At 43.2% G+C, this 25,164-nt stretch overlaps 1 protein-coding gene across 3 annotated transcripts; it reads right to left on the reverse strand.

Moving 5' to 3' along the window:
- Positions 1-327: 327 nt before the first annotated feature.
- On the reverse strand, positions 328-23,358 carry LOC118393109 (aspartate beta-hydroxylase domain-containing protein 2-like). Of its 3 annotated transcripts, XM_052461423.1 has the most exons (5): positions 22,954-23,358; positions 13,345-13,463; positions 3,243-4,451; positions 2,836-2,949; positions 328-2,679 (listed from the first exon to the last, which is right to left on the reverse strand). In XM_052461423.1, the coding sequence occupies exons 3-5, from the start codon at positions 4,105-4,107 to the stop codon at positions 2,570-2,572; spliced, it is 1,089 nt and encodes a 362-aa protein (XP_052317383.1). In that variant the 5' UTR covers positions 4,108-4,451; positions 13,345-13,463; positions 22,954-23,358; the 3' UTR covers positions 328-2,569. The 3 variants fall into 3 exon arrangements, with proteins under 3 accessions (XP_052317383.1, XP_035641325.1, XP_035641326.1); XM_035785432.2 differs by lacking the exon at positions 13,345-13,463; XM_035785433.2 differs by lacking the exons at positions 13,345-13,463; positions 22,954-23,358 and adding an exon at positions 22,534-22,867.
- Positions 23,359-25,164: the final 1,806 nt, after the last annotated feature.

The following is a 25,164-nucleotide window of genomic DNA, read 5'->3' on the forward strand; positions in this document are numbered from 1 at the left end:
TTGCGTTTACATTTTTGTACAGTATACTTAGTCATATGTAGAAGAGTATTAGCCCCATTTTTTTTATTGACTTCACACCTTTATTTTTATTTTTACAGTGCATTATAATTCCTCTGCTGCCAAGGTTGAGTAGCGTAGATGTGTTAGTGTACTGGCCTTGCTTTGCTTCAGTGGAATCTCTATATTCACCTCTCCATCTGCTCATACTGAACATGGCACACCTACGCCTCCTGGTGCCACTAATATGAAACTGCAGGACAACGTTCTACCCAAGGGTACTGATATGCAGACACACACACACTGAATACATAAGCGGTTACAACAGTGTTACCATGCACAAAACAGATGATGAATTCAAGACTGAAGTTGTCTGATTCAGATCATTTGCCATTTATTAAATACTGTTCAAAATGAATACAAATGCCACAAATATGACTATTGGGGAAGAATATCACCAAACATTTGATATGCAGCTGAAAAATCACAGAATGGTATAAAATGTTACTGAACAATAGCCAAACCACTTGATAAACATTTCAAATATCTAAAAATTAATGTCTCAAAATGACAAATACTCAGGAGAGAAGATGACAATGCAGTACCAGTAAATTAAGACCACACAATTACCTACCGATTGTAAGACGATTATATTTCAAAACCTCTCAGATATGTTTTGTACTCCAACTCTATTTACATAAATACAAAGTTGATATCAAATACAACCAACAATATTACAACCATTAATTATATAATTTACTAAATACAGTGGCGTGTATTCATGGATGTCAAGGGAGGGCCAAGCTCCCCAAAAAAATGTATCAAGAAAATAACATAAAATCATATAGCATTCATCTCTCAGTTTCATAATTTTCCTTCAATTCGCAAGAGTCTAAATGTATCTCAGAGGAGAAAGCATCCGAACAAGCGAAACAGCGCCCCCTCTGTCGCTCTACATGTATGCCATCTATCTGATTCTGTCTGATCCCAACGACAGCCAGCATCAGATAGATGTATGACATTTTGTTGCCGCCCCTAGCATTGAATGGAAAGCAAGGAATGCCTGAGAGCATTTGGCCTCCCTTTGGCCTCCCTTGATAAAAAAGGCAATAAAACAAGTTGCTCATCGTTGAGCTAAACTGTCTTGGCGCACCAAAAAAAAAAGTGTCAATTGAAGCCAGCTTGGATTTTGGCGTCACTACTATCAAATCGCATTGAGAGCATACATCATTGATAGAAACAAGTTGAATTGTTGCATCTCGTTGTCTTCCAGTGACTAGCTAGCTAGCTAAAGTTTTCCGTTTCCTATATTAGCCATGGTTGGCGATAGGGATTTGGAATTGTTGTTTTACTGAATTCTCTGTACTGGCCAATGATTAAAACGGCATTCTGACCATTCATTCATACATTGTGACCCTGGCATGAGAGAATGTTAGTTCAACATGTAGCTAGATGTAGAAGGCTAATGTTATCTAGCTAACATTGCCCATGAATGGAAGTTAGGCCAGCATGCATTTTAGACAGCTAGCCTAGGACAACAAAAAATAAAACCTTGTACTGTATGATAGACCGTTTCGTCAAAATGAAAGAGGGGGATGGCATTGGCATTTCTCTACAAGTAGGGTGAGTCAACATATTATTCTACTTGAACAAATGCGCACACGCACAAATAAATTAGATCCATGGACAGCCACATCATGTTTAGCTTACGTTGATTAGACTAAATTGTTTTTGGTATCTTTTAGTTCAGCGAATTAGACTAAGCAGAGTTGATTTGATGATGTTGAAATGTTGAAGTTGAAATGGTGCTGGAATAGTCAGAAACATTAACTTATTTGACCATGCTGAAGGTCATGTCTGTTACATGCAATATGCTTTGTGGACTAAACCGGACAGAGGTTGCTATCCGGGTTTTGTGATAAAACAAAGGTGGTTGAATTGATTCTGCCACTGTCTTCTTATTGTCTCGGTCTTTAGACCTATAGATCACAGTCGCAAGGCATATGAATTAACAGGTTATAGAGCAAACAACGCAGTTATCACAACACATAGGTTGTAATATGGCTTTTTTCTGGCTTCCTCAGTGATTTCCCCACTACTGCAAATACAACCATTTCTCCTGTGTAGCAACACAGGCAGTCTCTAGCAAATTATTTGATCTCTTAAAAAAATCATTTTCCATGTGCTTATCCAACTGTTTTTGTGAAAGCTGTATTGATTTCTAAAGTAGAACACAGTAAACTATCACACATGGGCAGGAATAATCACAGAAATAAGGATTGGGGCTGTAAACATTCAAATGTAACATTTTACATTAAGTCTGTTTGGTCAAAGTCAGTAGGTGCTAAGGGAGAGTTACAGGGAGAGAGCCAATTCGAACAAGACAGAGAATATGTACACAGTGAGTGTGGGAACGGAACAAGAGACAAAGAAGATGTCTCACCTCACTCACACTGTTCTTCTCTACTTTTCTCACCAACTCTCTCTTCAAATCTGACACATTCTCTGTCTCTTTTACCTCTCTGTGTTTCTCTCTTTAGCTCTGTCTCTCTTCCCCCACCCCACCGTCTGCTCAGCGTCCAGGGGTGAAGATGTAGTCCAGAGCCTGCCTCTCAGCAGCTGCCACATTAGGGTGCCAGAGGTCCACCATGAAGACCACCCTGGGGCCGTCCTCTGGGCTGCCTGAACATAGAGAAAACACAGATTCATGTTTTCCTCCAATCAACCCTTTATAACAGATTAATAACACTTTGTCAGGATATTACAAACACACGCAACCCAGGGTAGAAAAAGGCGACCCTTTTCATCCCTCCTCACAAACAGCGGTCCCTCTCTCACCCTCATGGAAGGCCCTGTGGAGGAAGGAGTCATCAAACAGCAGACAGCTCCCCTCAGACCAGCACTGCGGCTCCCCTCCAACTACCAGCTCACAGGAAGAGGGCACTCTAAGACCTACAGAGGACAGACAGCAAGTCAGTCTATATAATTACTAAAGAAACCAAGGGAAATATTGTATGACACAAACACATATGAATATATTCTAAAATGTCAGCTGTATATGCTGCAAGCAAAGCAAGTTTTAAAACCAACCATACTATAGTGAAAATAATTATTATCATTGTAATACTTTCACAAAGACATAGGTGAACACATACATATGGGAGCCAGGTGCATTTTGGGGGGCCAGGTGCATCCCTATATTTAACAGTGTTGTAGCCCTCCAGGGAGCTCCCTCCATTTCTTACCCAGGTGGCAGCGCAGCCTGACGTTGGTTGGGCCGTAATGCTCAGTTATCAGGGCTCCGGGGGTCAGCACAGAGAAGCAGGCATTTCCAAACACGTTGTTGGCAATGAAGGTGCGCAGCTGGCCCAGCACCCTCCAGGCCCGGGGGCACCTCCTGGCATTCAGGGCCAGCGGAGTTCCCTGGTTCACCAGGTAGAAGGTCCACCACTGGCCATGGGGGGTGCTGTTGGCCTTCCAGCCTGGAGGCAGGGAGGAGCCAGCCCGCGCTGGGGGGGCGTGGTAGATGTTCTCAAACTCAGCCAGCAGAGCAGGGAAGCTCCTCTCCAGCAGCTCCACGTCGTGTTTCTGTGCGTCCCGGGAGAAGAAGGGTGCTGAGGGCAGGTCAGGAAGGAAGAACACCTCTGGCCTCTGGATGGTGGGCCGGCTGGTGAGGTAGCGGCCCTGGTCTCGTACCCCTTTGTGTACCCTGCCCATGCCTGACCAGGTGTAGCGTTTGGCGTAATCCTGCAAGCTGTGGTACAGCCTCTGATTAAGACCCTCCCCTGTGTTGGTGCAGCGAAAACACTCGGTGGACTGGCAGTAAGCAAAGCTGTTCTGCTCCTCCACCCCTGACACCGGCCTGCCTTTAGCCCTACCATCCCCATCTGTGCTGATCAAGGCCCCCCCACCCACTCCTACTCGACTGGGCTCATTGCTGTACCCCCCACGCAGGGGAGAGGAGCTGTGCTCACGACCTACCCTGTAACAGTACCACACAAAGAGCAGCAGCAGGCACATGGCTGTGCCAAAGGCACTGGACTCACAGTCCCTCATAGACTGCATCCCTCCAGCCACCATCTCCCTCACCCTTTCTAGTGACCACTCCATACTGGCTCCTCGCTAAAACCCCTGGCGGTCTGGTCCGGAGAAACTACTGTTGAGAAGGTCAATGACCAAATCTGTCTGACTGATTCAAAATAGTATTTTAGAGGAAAATCTTCCACAGGGTGTCTGAAAGGCTACTTTCTATAAACTCTTATCATCCCCCCTGCCTGATGCAGTCTGACACTATCTGATGACACATTCAGGCTCCAGTCCGGACATTTCAGCACTCAGGGATGAGGGGAGGGCTCCCCCTGCATGGCGTCTGGCTGTGCGGTATTTGTGCTGCTCCCTCCCTTTTTCATTTTAGACAAATGCAGACAGACAACATACCTCAGAGTGTCTGGCCTCTGCATCAGAAAGAGAGGGAAGGAAAGATAGGAAAAGGTAATTAGGCATAAGCATTGCACAAACAAATACACTCAAGACTTTAGGCAGCATCTAATACAGAAGTAGAGTACCAACATGCAGATGTCATTTCAAGTTCAGTTTTCCACATGACTTCCCCCACTTAGTTGGTTTAATACGGAACTAACTCCCACCCCCACACTCAGCTCTGGACACACACAGTGCACCATGCACACACCCATACTGATGGCATTTCAAATTCAGGTCTCCACACACCTCCGCACTGCATTGTATAAAGCCATGAGTCACATTTCATGCATATGACTCATGGCTTCATGGATAATTTTTTCGGGATGGTAAAATGTTTTCAGTATAAACTTAAAACGACTAAAACCAGATATAAAAGTATGTATGTATGTATGTAGAACATACCATGGAGCAATATATTTTTTAAAATAAGATCATCTTTGAGAACTAACAATCACCAAAATAAAAACTTGACAAGGAGAATTTGAAATTTAAAAAAAATGGCTTTGACTTTGTTATAATGTTCGAGTCAATCAGATAGCATAAGAATAGCTAAATGTATAGAATTTCAGGAAACCAGCTTTAAAACTACAAATTCCATCAGCCCCATGGCAAAATCTGTAGAGCTGCAGGAAATTACCCATGAAACTGCAATTTTTCTCTCAGTGCCATGACAAAATGTGTAGAATTGCAGGAAATTAGCTTTAAAACTAAAATGTCTATGGCCTTAAGAACTGCCCCATTGGCCACGCCCCCTACCCCCCACACTAACTTTGCCACTGCTGCTGGAAAAAATCCTAGGGGAAACACTGCAGAGAGATAGAGTGTGTGACCGAAAGAGAGAGCACATATTCGGATAACATTATGCATGAAACATAAATAGACAGTGTTGACATCTGCCTACGTGAATCAATAGTGAGAGCAGCTCTAAGGCCATGTATACTAAACGAGAGCCACTACGGTGTTCTAGAATAGCACTACTGTACTGGCTTGTTATACATTAGGGACAGTTACAAAATGTACTGGGGGTGTGCTGGTCCAATTCTAAGAAAAATGCACCACCCTCCCAAACAAAAAAATATTTTCACATGACCCTCCCCTTGTACTGTAAAGTGTTTTTACATACCCCGCCCCCTCATAAAATTAACTCAAAAATAATTATTACCACAATAACTATAGCAACCCTGTGTTTATAAAATGTGGATTTCGACTTTATCACTTCAGCTAACGGGCCGGGAGGTTAAGGGTTTGCCGACCACCACATCACTCTCCACGCCTGTATCAGTATACCACGATCAGATCCATCTGCAGACAATGATCAGCTAGGGAGGGGAAAAAATAAATAAAAAAATAAAAAAAATCAGGTTCTACATTTTGATGCTTTATTTATAATAATTTAAAATATATACAACACATTTTCCATCAACAGGTTCCTGTGCCAATGCACCACACAGAACCAATAAGCAACGCATAACCGCACAACGATTACGGACTTCAAGTGCTTATCAACAACACAATCAAGAAGAGTATGTCAATCTCGACATCCCTCCTTACTCAGCATTGAAACTTTTGTGTTTTGTAACAATGTCTCTTTTTCCATTAATTGAATGGCCGGTGCGCAGTTTGGATGCTGGAATTATATTAGAGTGGAGTAGATGAATGTGAGCAGTTAGCCGACAAGGAGACTTTTGAAGTAGCTTAAATCAGATTAGAACACCCCCCTCTCTTCGGAGGACAAAAGTAACTTTGTTACAAATACATCTGTACATAACATATTTGTATTTTATATACACATTGATTTTTTGGACATTTGGATTCATAGTGACCGGTACACATTATATATTTTCCCACCTATTACAGATGAAATACAACCATCAGCTTCTCTCAACCCATCCCACCTATCTCCATAGACCACCCTCTTGATTTCCTTGTGCCATATACAGTGACCTCCAAAAGTATTGGGACAGTGACACATTTGTTGTTGTTTTGGCTCTGTACTCCAGTCACTTTTATTGTAAACAAGAATAGAATGTTTCTAAACACTTCTACATTAAATGTGGATGCTACCATGGTTACGGTTACTCATTAAACAATTGTGAATAATGATGAGTGAGAAAGTTAGAAGCACAAATATCATATCCCCAAGACATGCTAACCTCCACTCATTACAATAACAGGAGAGGTTAGCATTTTTCAGGGGTATGATATTTATGCCTCTAACTTTCTCACACATCATTATTCAAGATTATCTGTAACTATGTACAAAAAGTGCTGTAACTTAAACGGTTCACCCGATATGTATGAAAATACCCTAAAATTAAAGCGGAGTCTGCACGTTAACCCAATAGTCATTGTATCATTTCAAATCGAAAGTGCTAGAGTACAGAGCCTAAACAAAATACAAATTGTCACTGTCCCAATATTTTGAGTTCACTGTATTTTCAACTGTGCTGTGATGTCTTACATAGGGTAGGCACATCGAAAATCTAAACTATTTTGCGACCTGTAAAAGATTTTGATCCTCAAATTAAAACGTGTATATTTTTGTATTTATGACCATTTTTTGGAGGCCAATTTTAGTCTTTAATAAAGGGCAGACAAGTTCCCTACCTTCTCCCCTTTCCACTTGCCTCCTCCATATTTGAGTTAACGCTGAAATCAGTTGGTTGTAATTTGGGATAGAGCAAACATTTCTATATTTTTGTTAACGGCACGTGACATAACTCCACCTTCCCTATTTATAAGATAATACCTTATTTTTTCCCCATAAAGAATGCTTTTTAAAAAATGTACACTGCTCAAAAAAATAAAGGGAACACTTAAACAACACAATGTAACTCCAAGTCAATCACACTTCTGTGAAATCAAACTGTCCACTTAGGAAGCAACACTGATTGACAATAAATTTCACATGCTGTTGTGCAAATGGAATAGACAACAGGTGGAAATTATAGGCAATTAGCAAGACACCCCCAATAAAGGAGTGGTTCTGCAGGTGGTGACCACAGACCACTTCTCAGTTCCTATGCTTCCTGGCTGATGTTTTGGTCACTTTTGAATGCTGGCGGTGCTTTCACTCTAGTGGTAGCAGGAGACGGAGTCTACAACCCACACAAGTGGCTCAGGTAGTGCAGCTCATCCAGGATGGCACATCAATGCGAGCTGTGGCAAGAAGGTTTGCTGTGTCTGTCAGCGTAGTGTCAGGCCAGTACATCAGGAGACGTGGAGGAGGCCGTAGGAGGGCAACAACCCAGCAGCAGGACCGCTACCTCCGCATTTGTGCAAGGAGGAGCACTGCCAGAGCCCTGAAAAAATTACCTCCAGCAGGCCACAAATGTGCATGTGTCTGCTCAAACGGTCAGAAACAGACTCCATGAGGGTGGTATGAGGGCCCGACGTCCACAGGTGGGGGTTGTGCTTACTACAGCCCAACACCGTGCAGGACGTTTGGCATTTGCCAGAGAACACCAAGATTGGCAAATTCACCACTGGCGCCCTGTGCTCTTCACAGATGAAAGCAGGTTCACACTGAGCACATGTGACAGACGTGACAGTCTGGAGACGCCGTGGAGAACGTTCTGCTGCCTCCAACATCCTCCAGCATGACCGGCTTGGCGGTGGGTCAGTCATGATGTGGTGTGGCATTTCTTTGGGGGGGCCGCACAGCCCTCCATGTGCTTGCCAGAGGTAGCCTTACTGCTATTAGGTACCGAGATGAGATCCTCAGACCCCTTGTGAGACCATATGCTGGTGCGGTTGGCCCTGGGTTCCTCCTAATGCAAGACAATGCTAGACCTCATGTGGCTGGAGTGTGTCAGCAGTTCCTGCAAGAGGAAGGCATTGATGCTATGGACTGGCCCGCCCGTTCCCCAGACCTGAATCCAATTGAGCACATCTGGGACATCATGTCTCACTCCATCCACCAACGCCACGTTGCACCACAGACTGTCCAGGAGTTGGCAGATGCTTTAGTCCAGGTCTGGGAGGAGATCCCTCAGGAGACCGTCCGCCACCTCAACAGGAGCATGCCCAGGCGTTGTAGGGAGGTCATACAGGCACGTGGAGGCCACACACACACTACTGAACCTCATTTTGACTTGTTTTAAGGACATTACATCAAAGTTGGATCAGCCTGTAGTGTGGTTTTCCACTTTAATTTTGAGTGTGACTCCAAATCCAGACCTCCATGGGTTGATACATTTGATTTCCATTGATAATTTGTCTGATTGTTGTCAGCACATTCAACTATGTAAAGAAAAAAGTATTTAATAAGAATATTTCATTCATTCAGATCTAGGATGTGTTATTTTAGTGTTCCCTTGTGTGTATTACATTTTAGTAATTTAGTAGACGCTCTTATCCAGAGCAACTTACAGGAACAATTAGGGTTAAGTGCCTTGCTCAAGAGCACATTGGCAGAGTTTTCACCTAGCTCTGGGATTCAAACCAGAGGCCTTTCAGTTACTGGTCCAACACTCTTAACCACTAGGCTACCTGCTGCTCCATAAAAAGGTAATACATTTTAAAAGTTAAATGACAAATATTTAGGCTATATTAGCACATTAGTTTCTAGGTCGAGGAATAGCCGGTCTGATCCGGAAAGCAGGCAGAACACACGTTAAGCTTTCCTGAATAACTGGCAGAGGTGGGACCAAGTCTTTATTATTCGAGTCACATGCAAGTCTCAAGTCACAAGGCCAGAGTCTCAAGTCGAGTCCCAAGTAGAACGGGTCGAGTCAAGTCCAAGTCGTGCATTCTAAGAGCAAGTGAAGTAGAGTCAAGTCAAGTAAAGAAAAAAAAAAAATCTTGTTCAATGACTTGTTCAAGTACAAATTGAGATGCTGAGACAATAAGGTTGGATCTGACATTTGTCAAAAATGAGTTAGTCACATATAATAGATCTTTAGATGGTTATTCATATGTTTGTGAAGTTAGATTTTTGAAAAAGTACATTTTAAGTGAAAAACTACAGTAGATGATAGAGTACAGTATATACATGAGATGAGTAATGTAGGGTATGTAAACATTATATTAAGTGGCATTGTTTATAGTTGCTAGTGAATTTTTTTCAACATTAATTTCCATTATTAAAGTGAGCTGGAGTTGAGTCAGTATGTTGTCAGCAGCCACTCAATGTTAGTGGTGGCTGCTTAACAGTCTGATGGCCTTGAGATAGAAGCTGTTTTTCAGTCTCTCGGTCCCTGTTTTAATAATAATAATAATAATAATATATGCCATTTAGCTGACGCTTTTATCCAAAGCGACTTACAGTCATGTGTGCATACATTCTACGTATGGGTGGTCCCGGGAATCGAACCCACTACCCTGGCGTTACAAGCACCATGCTCTACCAACTGAGCCACAGAAGGACCACACTGACCTCGCCTTCTGGATGAAAGCGGAGTGAACAGGCAGTGGCTAGGGTGGTTGTCCTTGATGATCTTTATGGCCTTCCTGTAACGTCGGGTGGTGTAGGTGTCCTGGAGGGCAGGTAGTTTGCCCCCGGTGATGCGTTATGCAGACCTCACTACCCTCTGGAGAGCCTTACGGTTGTGGACGGAGCAGTTGCCGTACCAGGCGATGATACAGCCTGACAGGATGCTCTCGATTGCGCATCTGTAAAAGTTTGTGAGTGCTTTTGGTGCCAAGCCAAATTTCTTCAGCCTCCTGAGGTTGTCCCATCGATGTGGATAGGGGGGTGCTCCCTCTGCTGTTTCCTGAAGTCCACAATCACCTCCTTTGTTTTGTTGACGTTGAGTGTGAGGTCACTTTCCTGACACCACACTTCACCTCCTCCCTGTAGGCCATCTCGTCGTTGTTGGTAATCAAGCCTACCACTGTAGTGTCATCCGAAAACTTGATGATTGAGTTGGATGCGTGCATGGCCACGCAGTCGTGGGTGACAGGAGAGGGCTCAGAACGCACCCTTGTGGAGCCCCAGTGTTGAGGATCAGCGGGGTGGAGATGTTGTTACCCACCCTCACCACCTGGGGGCGGCCCGTCAGGAAGTCCAGTACCCAGTTGAACAGGGCGGGGTCGAGACCCAGGTTCTCGAGCTTGATGACGAGTTTGGAGGGTACTATGGTGTTAAATGCTGAGCTGTAGTCGATGAACAGCATTCTCACATAGGTATTCCTCTTGTCCAGATGGGTTAGGGTAGTGTGGTTGCGATTGCATCGTCTGTGGACCTATTGGGACTGTAAGCAAATTGGAGTGGGTCTAGGGTGTCATGTAGGGTGGAGGTGATATGGTCCTTGACCCGTCTCTCAAAGCATGATGACGGAAGTGAGTGCTACGGGGCGGTAGTGGTTTAGCTCAGCTACCTTAGCTTTCTTGGGAACAGGAACAATGGTTGCCCTCTTGAAGCATGTGGGAACAGCAGACTGGGATAAGGATGAATTGAATATGTCCGTAAACACACCAGCCAGCTGGTCTGCGCATGCTCTGTGGACGCGGCTGGGGATGCCATCTGGACCTGCAACCTTGCGAGGGTTAACACGTTTAAATGTTTTACTCACGTCGGCTGCACTGAAGGAGAGCCCGCAGGTTTTGGTAGCGGGCCGTGTCAGTGGCACTGTATTGTCCTCAAAGCGAGCAAAGAAGTTATTCAGTCTGTCTGGGAGCAAGACATCCTGGTCCGCGACGGGGCTGGTTTTCTTTTTGTAATCCGTGATTGACTGTAGACCCTGCCACATACCTCGTGTCTGAGCCGTTGAATTGCAACTCTACTTTGTCTCTATACTGACGCTTAGCTTGTTTGATTGCCGTGTGGAGGGAATAGCTACACTGTTTGTATTCAGTCATGTTTCCAGTCACCTTGCCCTGGTTAAAAGCAGTGGATTGCGCTTGAGTTTCGCGCGAATGCTGCCATCAATCCACAGTTTCTGGTTTGGGTACAATAGTGAATTATATAATGTATGTATTCAAATAGCTACATTCTTAAACTGAACAAGTCTAATTCAGAAGTATCAGATAGAACCTTTGCAATTGCACCCTCCTGAAAAAACAGATTTACACATGCCTCAGGATTTTGATACTCTGCACTTTAGGTGAGGACCTTAAGGTGAGGGTCTACATCCAAGATGGTGTAGCAGTCAAGACGTGTGTTTTGTCTTGTCACGTGTAAATATTGTTTTTCCTTGTTTTTGTTCGTATATATTTTGTAAATATTTTATTATCACTTTCCATCTACGGACTGAATATACTCTCCTGCAACCCGCCTCTGTGGTACAAATCTGCTATCTTTATATACTTAAGAACCGGAACCCCCATCAAAAGCTAGCCAGGTAACTGGCTACTAAATAGTAGTCAGTTAGCCATTGCTAGGCCCATCTGCTAGGCCCATCTCCCGGCTAGCAGTAGAGGCCCATCAGCCACTGCTTGGGCTACAATACCTGGACCCCCGCCGACCCATCAGGACTGGACTACCGACGTAATTCCACCCTAAGTTTTTTTTCAACGGACTCCTCCGTCGCGACGTCCCCTGTATGCCCACCGGCTAGCCTGCTAGCCGCGGCCCGCTAGCTGTCTAGAGCATATCAAACTGTTAGCTTAAGAGGCCCATCAGACAAATTCTTTGGCCACTATACCTATTTTGCCAATTGGCCTGGTTCATCACACAGAGCTCTGCTGATCCGTCCTCTGAACCGGAACCCCCCAAAAGAAGCTAGCCAACGAACTAGCTACTAGCTAGTAGTCAGCGAGGCAGTGCTAGCGGTCATCAGCTACCTTTAGCCCGGACAACTCTCGCCAGTTTGCACAGAGCGACTCAAACACAGCAAATCTGACTTATTTTTCTCCGTATCCCTACCGCAAACTCTGAACTTTTTTTCCCTCGCCTGGATCACCGCAGCCAGCTAGCTGCTATCCGAGTGGCCACTCCTGGCTAACGTTTCTGTCCCGAAGCAAGAACCAATTAGCCTTGCTAGGCCCATCTTCTAGCCTGTTAGCCGCGGCCCGCTAACTGTCTAGAGCACATTGGACTGTTAGCTTACGAGGCCAATCGGACAAATTATTTGGCCACTATACCCAGTCTAACAATTGGCCTCGTTTACCACACGGAGCCCTACTGATCCATCTGCCGACGTCACAGCACGAGGGGGCCACAACACACTTTTCCCATCACGATGTCCCTGTCAAATGCTCCCTAAAATACTTCAGCGAGCAGGCCTTTCTAATCGACCTGGGCCGGGTATCCTGGAATGATATTGACCTCATTCCGTCAGTAGAGGATGCCTGGTTATTCTTTAAAAGTGCTTTCCTCATCATCTTAAATAAGCATGCCCCATTCAAAAAAAATTTAGAACCAGGAACAGATATAGCCCTTGGTTCACTCCAGACCTGACTGCCCTTGACCAGCACAAAAACATCCTGTGGCATACTGTATTAGCATCAAATAGCCCCCGTGATATGCAACTTTTCAGGGAAGTTAGGAACCAATATACACAGGCAGTTAAGAAAGCAAAGGCTCGCTTTTTCAAACAGAAATTTGCATCCTGTAGCACTAACTCCAAAAAGTTCTGGGACACTAAAGTCCATGGAGAATAAGAGCATCTCCTCCCAGCTGCCCACTGCACTGAGGCTAGGAAACACTGTCACCACCAATAAATCTACCATGCTTTCCACCTGGCTACCCCTTCCCTGGTCAACAGCCCTGCACCCCTCACTGCAACTTGCCCAAGCCTCCCCATTTCCCCTTCACCCAAATCCAGATAGCTGATGTTCTGAAAGCGCTTCAAGATCTGGACCCCTACAAATCAGCAGGGCTAGACAATCTGGACCTGCTCTCCTAAAATTATCTGACGAAATTGTTGCAACCCCTATTACTATGCTGGCAGCATACCACCCTGCATACCCCTGCTGGCTTACTTCTGAAGCTAAGCAGGGTTGGTCCTGGTCAGTTCCCGGATGGGAGGCCAGATGCTGCTGGAAGTGGTGTTGGAGGGCTCATTCATCCCCCTCCTCTGTAACTATTCCCCAGGTCGTTGCTGCAAATGAGAATGTGTTCCCAGTCAATTTACCTGGTAAAATAACGGATAAATATATATTTTTTTTAAGTAGCCTGTTCAACATCTCTTTCGTATTGTCTGAGATCCCCAAAGATTAGAAAGCTGCATCGGTCATCCCCCTCTTCAAAGGGGGAGACACTCTAGACCCAAACTGCTACAGACCTATATCTATCCTACCCTGCCTTTCTAAGGTCTTCGAAAGCCAAGTTAACAAACAGATCACCGACCATTTCGAATCCCACTGTACCTTCAGTCCTCAGGCCGACTCTTTTCTCTGTATACATCAGTGATGTTGCTCTTGCTGCTGGTGACTCTCTGATCCACCTCTACGCAGATGACACCATGTTGTATACTTCTGGCCCTTCTTTGGACACTGTGTTAACTAACCTCCAGACAAGCCTCAATGCCATACAACTCTTCTTCCGTGGCCTCCAATTGCTCTTAAATACAAGCAAAACCATCCGCCCAGCATCACTACTCTGGATGGTGCGGACTTAGAATATGTGGACAACTACAAATACCTAGGTGTCTGGTTAGATTGTAAACTCTCCTTCCAGACTCACATTAAGCATCTCCAATCCAAAATTTTATCTAGAATCAGCTTCCTATTTCGCAACAAAGCATCCTTCCCTCATGCTGCCAAACATACCCTAGTAAAACTGTCTATCCTACCGATCCTTGACTTTGGCAATGTCATTTACAAAATAGCCTCCAACACTCTACTCAGCAAATTGGATGCAGTCTATCACAGTGCCATCCGTTTTGTCACCAAAGCCACATACACTACCCACCACTGCGACCTGTACGCTCTCGTTGGCTGGCCCTCGCTTCATATCCGTCTCCAAACCCACTGGCTCCAGGTCATCTAGAAGTCGATGCTAGGTAACGCCCCGCCGTTATCTCAGCTCACTGGTCACCATAGCAGCACCCACCCGCAGCACGTGCTCCAGCAGGTATATTTTACTGGTCACCCCCAAAACCAATTCCTACTTCGGCCGCCTTTCCTTTCAGTTCTCTGCTGCCAATGACTGGAATGAACTGCAAAAATCACTGAAGCTGGAGACTCATATCTCCCTCACTAGCTTTAAGCATCAGCTGTCAGAGCAGCTCACAGATCACTGCACATAGCCAATCTGTAAATAGCCCATTCAACTACCTCATCACCATATTGTTTTTTATTTTGCTCCTTTGCACCCCAGTACCACTACTTGCACAGCTATCACCCTGGTGATTAATTTGCCATACTGTAATAATTTTAGCCACCATGGCCTATTTATCGACCTTGCCAAGGCTTTCGACTCTGTCAATCACCATATTCTTATCGGCAGACTCAGTAGCCTCGGTTTTTCGGATGACTGCCTTGCCTGGTTCACCAATTACTTTGCAGACAGAGTTCAGTGTGTCAAATCGGAGGGCATGTTGTCCGGTCCTCTGGCAGTCTCTATGGGGGTGCCACAGAGTTCAATTCTCGGGCCGACTCTTTTCTCTGTATATATCAATGATGTTGCTCTTGCTGCGGGCGATTCCCTGATCCACCTCTACGCAGACGACACCATTGTATACACTTTCGGCCCGTCATTGGACACTGTGCTATCTAACCTCCAATCGAGCTTCAATGCCATGCAACACTCCTTCCGTGGCCTCCAACTTCTCTTAAACGCTAGTAAAACCAAATGCATGCTATTCAACCGATCGCTGCCTGCACCCGCATGCCCGACTAGCATCACCACACTGGATGGTTCCGACCTTGAATATGTGGACTTCTATAAGTACCTAGGTGTCTGGCTAGACTGCAAACTCTCCTTCCAGACCCATATCAAACATCTCCAATCGAAAATCAAATATCGGCTTTCTATTCCGCAACAAAGCCTCCTTCACTCATGCTGCCAAGCTTACCCTAGTAAAACTGACTATCCTACCGATCCTCGACTTCGGCGACGTCATCTACAAAATTGCTTCCAACACTCTTCTCAGCAAACTGGATGCAGTTTATCACAGTGCCCTCCGTTTTGTCACTAAAGCACCTTATACTACCCACCACTGCGACTTGTATGCTCTAGTCGGCTGGCCCTCGCTACATATTCGTCGCCAGACCCACTGGCTCCAGGTCATCTACAAGGCCATGCTAGGCAAAGCTCCGCCTTATCTCAGCTCACTGGTCACGATGGCAACACCCATCCGTAGCACGCGCTCCAGCAGGTGTATCTCATTGATCATCCCTAAAGCCAACACCTCATTCGGCCGCCTTTCTTTCCAGTACTCTGCTGCCTGTGACTGGAACGAATTGCAAAAAAAAAATATATATATATAAATAAATAACAACAACATTTTTTTTTAAATAAAAAAAATAAATAAAATAAAATAAATAAATAAATAAATAAATAATAAAAAATAAAATAAATAAAGAAATCGCTGAAGTTGGAGACTTATCTCCCTCACCAACTTCAAACATCAGCTAGCTGAGCAGCTAACCGATCGCTGCAGCTGTACATAATCTATTGGTAAATAGCACACCCATTTTCACCTACCTCATCCCCACAGTTTTTATTTATTTACTTTTCTGCTCTTTTGCACACCAATATCTCTACATGATCATCTGATCATTTATCACTCCAGTGTTAATCTGCAATATTGTAATTATTCGCCTAACTCCTCATGCCTTTTGCACACATTGTATATAGACTCCCCTTTTTTCTCTGTGTTATTGACTTGTTAATTGTTTACTCCATGTGTAACTCTGTGTTGTCTGTTCACACTGCTATGCTTTATCTTGGCCAGGTCGCAGTTGCAAATGAGAACCTGTTCTCAACTAGCCTACCTGGTTAAATAAAGGTGAAATTAAAAAATTAAAAAATTGCCTCGCCCCCCTTATCCTACCTCATTTGCGCACACACAGTATATAGACTTTATTGTATTATTGACTGTATTTGCTGTGTTTATTCCATGTGTAACTCTGTGTTGTTGTTTGTGTCGCACTGCTTTGCTTTATCTTGGCCAGGTCGCAGTTGTAAATAAGAAATTGTTCTCAACTAGCCTACCTGGTTAAATAAAGGTGAAAAAAATAATAAAATAATGGGTTAAGAAAGAAGAATTCACCACAAAACAGTTAATATTCTTGATCAGAAAACCATTTTTTGTAGCTGCATATTTATTTATGTTAATCCTCTCTCCCTACATTTGCGCTGCACCCGATCCTATAGCTGTACCACATATCAGCAACCTGTTCACTAGCACAGTGGATCTAAAGGGTCTGAATACTTATGTAAATGTGCTATTTTAGTTTATTATTTTATAAATTTGCTAAAATTTATAAAAACCTGTTTTTGCTTTGTCATTATGGGGTAGTGTGTAGATTGAGGTTAAACAAACAATTTAATCAATTTTAGAATAAGTCTGTAACCTAACAAAATGTAAAGGGTTCTGAAGGCACTGTAATTCACCAGAATATGTTACATCTTCATCGCATAAGTCCTGAAGCTAGTGCGATGTTAGATATATAACCAGTACCACCCCTGCGGTATATAATTATAACTAGGGTTGTTGCAGTGACCGTATTACCAGCGGTCACAAGTCATGAAGGCAGTCAAATTCCACATGACCATTTACTAACGGTATTTAGGCTTGTCGAAGCTCTGATGCTGCTGCTGGTCATTAGTAGCCGACCAAACTTGTTAACTGTCTGGTACTCAGCACAATATTGTCTCTACTCCCTCTGACATCAATGCAAATGTACTTGAACATCTAATCAAACACTTAATGTTGCGCAACATTCCTATAGGCTATGCAATTGCGGGAGAAAAGAGAGTGATGGCTGCTAATAAAAAGAGGGGGATCCCATGAGCTTTCTATAGACTAGGTCTACTATATTTATTCATCTTTCCTAATATTAAGCACATTGCTTATATTTACAACAGGAGTATAGCCAACCTTTCCTGGTATGAAAATAAACCACAGGAAATGCGTCCATTTGCTATTTAAGTGCATAGATGACATGTATTTTTTCCGCTGCCCCTGTTGATACAGGTTCATGATAATGGTCCATTCTAAATCATAAATGTCACACATATATTGTTTAGTATATGTAAAGACCAGATTAAATCAAGAATAGTCTGATTAATTATATATCATCACTTGTGAATGATGCCCCGCATAAGAAACAATTCCTGTTTTTGTGACTTGTTCAAATCATAGTCAGGCTTATATGTTTTAATAAGGTTTGCATCACAACTAAAGTGGCCAAATCATTTGTTAAAATTAAGCACATTAATCCGCTTTCCTCGTGAGTTTCAAGTTTGGGTAAGATAATTTGCAACATAAAAATGCACCTTTATAATAAAAGCATGACATGCATAATTGCATTTGCGGTCACTTTTGATATTGGTATTTTCCGCTAATGGAACATTTGCGCTTATAGCCTTCTACCATGTGCGCATGGCTGCGCCTATAATGTGAAGAAATAGCCTAATAGTTTATCAACATTTTAAGCTAAAACGTTCTGATCAGTTTTGTCACCCATATTGCATAAACAAGGTTTTTTGATGCTAGTTGTTGTATTAATTTAGGATCTATCGCATCCCACAACTGTCCCACTGTTAGGAATATTTATTTCTCGCACAAAATAGGTCGACTTTTGTACTACGGGGGATAGTACATTGACATCGGCTATAGTTTTTGCTGTTCGTTAGGCCTACTCATCTTGTTGGCTGACGAAAAGTAAATGTGGACAGTTCATCCAATATCTTCAATATGCACCTCGTAATTGGATATGGAACAACGCAGCACTTCCGGCCGCAAAAGGCATGGATTTTTTTGGGGTGCATTATGGCCACAAAGGCGATGCCGCCATGAAACTCGAGGCATTATCAAGTGCTCGTCAAATTGTGAATGAGAGACTAATGAAGTGTGTACAGCCTGCGCAAAAAAACAAAACAAAGCAGAGCTCATGCCTTTCAAGCAACTTAAAAAAAAAGAATCATTAGTCTCACCATGCAGCCTTACAATGTATTAAAAATCAAAACATATAGCCCAACATTTGTAGAACTAAAGTTACATTAATAACTTTTGCATATTGGAGTACCTATTTCTTTGTTAACCGCTCAACACAGAATTGCCGCATGTGCGCTCTCCCTCAAATCATTAGGAGAAAATATGTATATTTTATTCAGCTTTGTTCAATTGTATTATTCATACTATAAAATAATGCCATGGAATTATAAGTAAATCTTGTCTGTTAAACTAGTGTAGCCCACAGTCATAGCCACATCAGGACAAGTCAGAGTATGCTTTTATTATTTTCTGAAATAGACTACATTTTCTTCATATCATGCTTCTTTAGACATGTCTAAAATAAATTATGGATTTATTGTTAAGGTGAATTCATTGATTATTACATGGATTTATTCAAGTTTTTAAAATGGCTTGAAGGCTATGTGTGGAAGCCAGGAGCTCCTTAATGTGTTTGTTAATTAATGGTCAATTACCGTGAGACCGACAGTTACTTGCTTGACAATCACCAGCGGACTAAATTTCGTGACCGCCACAGGCCTACTTATAACCCACCCAAACTAGGTCTACCTGAAATATGAAAATAATCAAATGAATTCACCAGGTAGCCTATTTTTTTCTGGCAAAGATGCCTCCGGAGCAGATTGCTAGACTGATTTGTATATGGATAATATTAACGTAGGTAGGCTACTCTGTTTTTGCCAGCATCCCCTAAAAACCTTCTCACTGCGCTACTGTAGCTCACCCAACCTGTGTTAATTGACAGTTTGCTGGTCCGATCAGAGGGCAGAGTGTGGGTTTCACTAGCTAATCTGTTTATTTGCAAGTGCGATACTGTCTCTGGCTGTGTGGAGAGGAGCCTAAACCATGGATACTCCGTGCCACAAAATAAGTGACAAAACATTACAAATCCTGGCCAGATAATTTCAAGTAATCAGTCGGGTCCCAAGTCTTAAGGCTCCAAGGTGAAGTCAAGTTATTTTATTTTCTCGAGTCACTCAAGTCCAAGTCATGTGACTCGAGTCCACACCTCTAACTGGGCCTGCTGGGAGCATATGATAACTTGGGAGAATGGTTCAGCAACAGACAACGCATTAGAAGTAAAAATACAGGCAGCCTGGCCTGGTACTGTGCCTTTCTATAATCTGTCAAGAGTAGACCCACAACTGATCCAAATGGAATGAAACATTCAGGGCTTTTGCGCCATTATTCAAATGACCTTTTCCACTGCAGTGCAAAGCCTTATAATTAGAATTATACTCACTTGAAAACAATAATGCAATTATTAATTGGATTGTGGTGTTGTAGGCTAGGTAGGATAATTTGATTGTTCTTAAACAACAGCAATAAGAGAGCTTTTTGAATTGCATGTCTTCACTGTTCTTTCATGCAATGATGCACCTGGCCTCTCCTCTGCTTGTCAGCGATTCCTCTATTTTGTGGACTTATTTTGAAAAATGCAGATTTAAATTATTTTGTGTGGTATGATTTCTACTTAACCTACTGCAGATCTGGACAAACAATCCACCTACCACTATTGTCACTATGAATACAGGGCAGGATAGACAGTTGATTGGTAGACTATATTGACCTATGTGTGGTATAGTAAGCATGTGGAAAAAGCATAGGGCATAAGGGAAGTACCAAAACACCTTGATAGGGGAGGCGCATGCAAGCAGAATAGGAAATCTGGCAATATGGAAGACAAGCCTTCCCCATTCCTCCTTCTCCCAAATCCATTCAGCTGATGTTCTGAAAGAGCTGAAAAATCTGGACCCCTACAAATCAGCCGGGCTAGACAATCTGGACCCTTTCTTTCTAAAATTATCTGCCGAAATTGTTGCCACCCCTATTACTAGCCTGTTCAACCTCTCTTTCGTGTCGTCTGAGATTCCCAAAGATTGGAAAGCAGCTGCGGTCATCCCCCTCTTCAAAGGGGGGGACACTCTTGACCCAAACAGCTACAGACCTATATCTATCCTACCATGCCTTTCTAAGGTCTTCGAAAGCCAAGTCAACAAACAGATTACCGACCATTTCGAATCTCACCATACCTTCTCTGCTATGCAATCTGGTTTCAGAGCTGGTCATGGGTGCACCTCAGCCACGCTCAAGGTCCTAAACGATATCTTAACCGCCATCGATAAGAAACATTATTGTGCAGCCGTATTCATTGATCTGGCCAAGGCTTTCGACTCTGTCAATCACCACATCCTCATCGGCAGATTCGACAGCCTTGGTTTCTCAAATGATTGCCTCGCCTGGTTCACCAACTACTTCTCTGATAGAGTTCAGTGTGTCAAATCGGAGGGTCTGCTGTCCGGAACTCTGGCAGTCTCTATGGGGGTGCCACAGGGTTCAATTCTTGGACCGACTCTCTTCTCTGTATACATCAATGAGGTCGCTCTTGCTGCTGGCGAGTCTCTGATCCACCTCTACGCAGACGACACCATTCTGTATACTTCCGGCCCTTCTTTGGACACTGTGTTAACAACCCTCCAGGCAAGCTTCAATGCCATACAACTCTCCTTCCGTGGCCTCCAATTGCTCTTAAATACAAGTAAAACTAAATGCATGCTCTTCAACCGATCGCTACCTGCACCTACCCACCTGTCCAACATCACTACTCTGGACGGCTCTGACTTAGAATACGTGGACAACTACAAATACTTAAGTGTCTGGTTAGACTGTAAACTCTCCTTCCAGACCCATATCAAACATCTCAAATCCAAAGTTAAATCTAGAATTGGCTTCCTATTTCGCAACAAAGCATCCTTCACTCATGCTGCCAAACATACCCTTGTAAAACTGACCATCCTACCAATCCTCGACTTTGGCGATGTCATTTACAAAATAGCCTCCAATACCCTACTCAACAAATTGGATGCAGTCTATCACAGTGCAATCCGTTTTGTCACCAAAGCCCCATATACTACCCACCATTACGACCTGTACGCTCTCGTTGGCTGGCCCTCGCTTCATGCTCGTCGCCAAACCCACTGGCTCCAGGTCATCTACAAGACCCTGCTAGGTAAAGTCGCCCCTTATCTCAGCTCGCTGGTCACCATAGCATCTCCCACCTGTAGCACACGCTCCAGCAGGTATATCTCTCTAGTCACCCCCAAAACCAATTCTTTCTTTGGCCGCCTCTCCTTCCAGTTCTCTGCTGCCAATGACTGGAACGAACTACAAAAATCTCTGAAACTGGAAACACTTATCTCCCTCACTAGCTTTAAGCACCAACTGTCAGAGCATTTTACAGATTACTGCACATAGCCCACCTATAATTTAGCCCAAACAACTACCTCTTTCCCATCTGTATTTTATTTATTTATTTATTTTGCTCCTTTGCACCCCATTATTTTTATTTCTACTTTGCACATTCTTCCATTGCAAAACTACCATTCCAGTGTTTTACTTGCTATATTGTATTTACTTTGCCACCATGGCCTTTTTTGCCTTTACCTCCCTTCTCACATCATTTGCTCACATTGTATATAGACTTGTTTATACTGTATTATTGACTGTATGTTTGTTTTACTCCATGTGTAACTCTGTGTCGTTGTATCTGTCAAACTGCTTTGCTTTATCTTGGCCAGGTCGCAATTGTAAATGAGAACTTGTTCTCAACTTGCCTACCTGGTTAAATAAAGGTGAAATAAATCAAATAAATTAAAAAATATATATAGTAACACCTGCAGAATGGCAAATGTAAATCAGGGGGAAAAAACGCACTACCCTCCCCTGTACAAAAAAAAACAAAAACAAAAAAAAACTCCAAAGCAATTTTTTTTTGTTGACATGTAAACAACCATGATGTGCATGAAGAGAACAAAGGATTAGCACCAGCATATATACATGAACAGTAACTGCAGTATGAAGCACCCACAATCACGAGTCACGACACAGACGAAAATATACACTGTCACAAGAATACTATGCACTGCATGCAGTAAACATAAACACGTATAAGCAGAGCTCACAATGTACATAACTTCCTATGCTTCTCCTGCAAAACCATTGCACCAAGAATGGTCCGGCAAACCTGCTTGGGCAGCCAGAACAGCCATCTCCTCAAGTGAACACAGCCCCGATCACAGTCCACCGAGACGCACGCTCCCACAGAACCGCTCTGGCACAACTACATAGTTCACTCCACTGAGCTATAGCCTATATACGCTCGTTGTCTGCTGCCGTGCCTTGAGGAACTGTCATATTTAAAAACCCTACAGGAATGGGGACAACCATCCATAACACACTCGTTTCCCCTTTCTCAATTTCACCAATATTCCTGCCTCTAATGCCCTCATGCTTGCCTACGTGTCATCATTCAATCGCATAAATCACCACAGAATCTCAGACAGAATCTTGTGTAAAGATCTGTAAAAACTAGACTTGTAGCCCATAGAAACAACTCGGAACGAATGCAACATGATAGGCCTGCGCAACAATAATAATAACTCACCCAATTGCCATGGTTGTGGATGATATCTCGCCTACAGGTTTACCATGTTACCAAGCAGCTAGTGTCCTCTTTATCTAGGCTGTAAGCCTATAATTACCTGTCAATCATAACTAATTCCCTACTTAACTTGTGTTGTTGCATGACATTCACCGCGATATCTAGTAAACTAACAGCAGGCAAAGCACGTACAAAGCACCGCAGTGCAACAGGAAGTCCGATCAATCTACCCCGGTATAGGCGTACAAGCTAATCTTTAGATTTAAAATTAAACATAGGCCTTCGCAAATAAGAATGTAAATGCTAAATACTTATAAGCTATATGTGTCCGTAAAAATAACCTTAAATCGCCTTGTAATAATGTAGCCAGTAGCCTATAAAACTCTACAGGACAAAAGACTTGGGCAACTCATCCAATCCCTTTACTATTTAAACTACAGTTCCCAACATGCTTTGTGAACTATGACAGGAACGTACATTTTATGCCACGTTTACATATTAGTCGGAACTATGAAACTCAGATATGTCCGAATCGCTAACTGGTTGTAGTTAGCAAGTCGAACATTTATGAGTTTTCTAGTTCCAAATAGTATATGAACGCGGCAATAGTCCACAAACGCTGAGACGCGATACGCCGACGTCCCATTGATCATCATAAATCACCAGTGGCGATTTTAGCATATATATCTTGGCGAGGCAAACTTTAAAAAAAATAATAATATGCATGCCAGCAAAGCCACTACACAACACAACACAATACTAAACAATATATGTATTGCACTATAACGGTGACAAACGTGCCCACTAACTGTTAGGGTCTACATAAAATTGTCCCAACAGCAGAGCCTTCTTTTCAGCACCGTGGAGTGAATCCTTACCACTGCTACACCTGGCTATCAGCAGAGCCTTGTCTTGCAGGGAAACAGTTAATTCAGCCTCATTTACTGCCTTTTTAAAAAACAGCTGACTTGATGTGTACCACAAATGTGGTGTTTACTGACAATTGAGACGTACAAACTATGGCATAAGGGACGACAAGCGGATAAGAGGCAATCTGTAATTTTGATTGACATTAATGAGCAAGCTGGGACGTATGTAGTCAATATAACTATTTGTTCAGCACTTTTGAAATGAACAAAATGTACAGCAACAGAATTTAGAACATGGGCCGTTCTTACAGTGGTCTCCCTGTACACTAAGTCAAAACCGTAGGATAAATAAAGGGGGCATGTAAGCAGACAATGAAAGCTCTTACAATATTCAATGATTACATTTCTCGAAAACAGGTTATGGGTGAAAATTAAGAGGTGAAAGTAGACTAAATTATTAGAGTGAGGCAAATGGGCTACTAACAGCTTATTACACAACATACACTTAGCATTACTTTATTAGCTACAGTATACATGCCTGGCATATTACATAATTTATGCAGCAGCATAAAATAAAGGTGGCGCGGCAGTCCTTCGTTTGCAAATTTTGTCACCAAAGAAATAGAAAGAGGATGTATTCACAATTCCGAGATGGATGACCGTTCAAAATGTATTTTCCCAGTCTGAGCTAATTTATTTTCAACTTCCCAGTTGCAATGCTTGCAGTTAGCCACGGTCACCAATTCTTTACAAACCACTCATTGTTGAATTTGCGATTTCCTACATGTTGTGTAATTTTTATGTCTAATGGCCGATGAGCACAGATACTTTTTTATCTAAATCAAATCAAATCAAATCAGTGGTTGGGGGTTGAAGATATGGGGTTATATACTTCCTGTTTGGCCCTGTCCTGGGGTGTCCTCGGATGGGGCCACAGTGTCTCCTGACCCCTCCTGTCTCAGCCTCCAGTATTTATGCTGCAGTAGTTTACGTGTCGGGGGGCTAGGATCAGTTTGTTATATCTGGAGTACTTCTCCTGTCCTATTCGGTGTCCTGTGTGAATCTAAGTGTGCGTTCTCTAATTCTCTCTTTCTTTCTCTCTCTCGGAGGACCTGAGCCCTAGGACCATGCAGCAGGACTACCTGACATGATGACTCCTTGCTGTCCCCAGTCCACCTGGCCGTGCTGCTGCTCCAATTTCAACTGTTCTGCCTTATTATTATTCGACCATGCTGGTCATTTATGAACATTTGAACATCTTGGCCATGTTCTGTTATAATCTCCACCCGGCACAGCCAGAAGAGGACTGGCCACCCCACATAGCCTGGTTCCTCTCTAGGTTTTT

Source organism: Oncorhynchus keta, chromosome 14 (genome assembly GCF_023373465.1).
Source record: "Oncorhynchus keta strain PuntledgeMale-10-30-2019 chromosome 14, Oket_V2, whole genome shotgun sequence".
NCBI classification, from domain to species: Eukaryota; Metazoa; Chordata; class Actinopteri; order Salmoniformes; family Salmonidae; genus Oncorhynchus; species Oncorhynchus keta.

Bases quoted from the DNA above. Each gene is read 5' to 3' on its own strand.
- LOC118393109 (XM_035785432.2), bottom strand. From the start codon at position 4,107: ATGGAGTGGTCACTAGAAAGGGTGAGGGAGATGGTGGCTGGAGGGATG. The intron at 2,950-3,242 runs GTAAGAAATGGA...TGTCCTCTGTAG, and splicing joins CAGGCTGCGCTGCCACCTGG to GTCTTAGAGTGCCCTCTTCC. The intron at 2,680-2,835 runs GTGAGAGAGGGA...CTCTATGTTCAG, and splicing joins CCACAGGGCCTTCCATGAGG to GCAGCCCAGAGGACGGCCCC.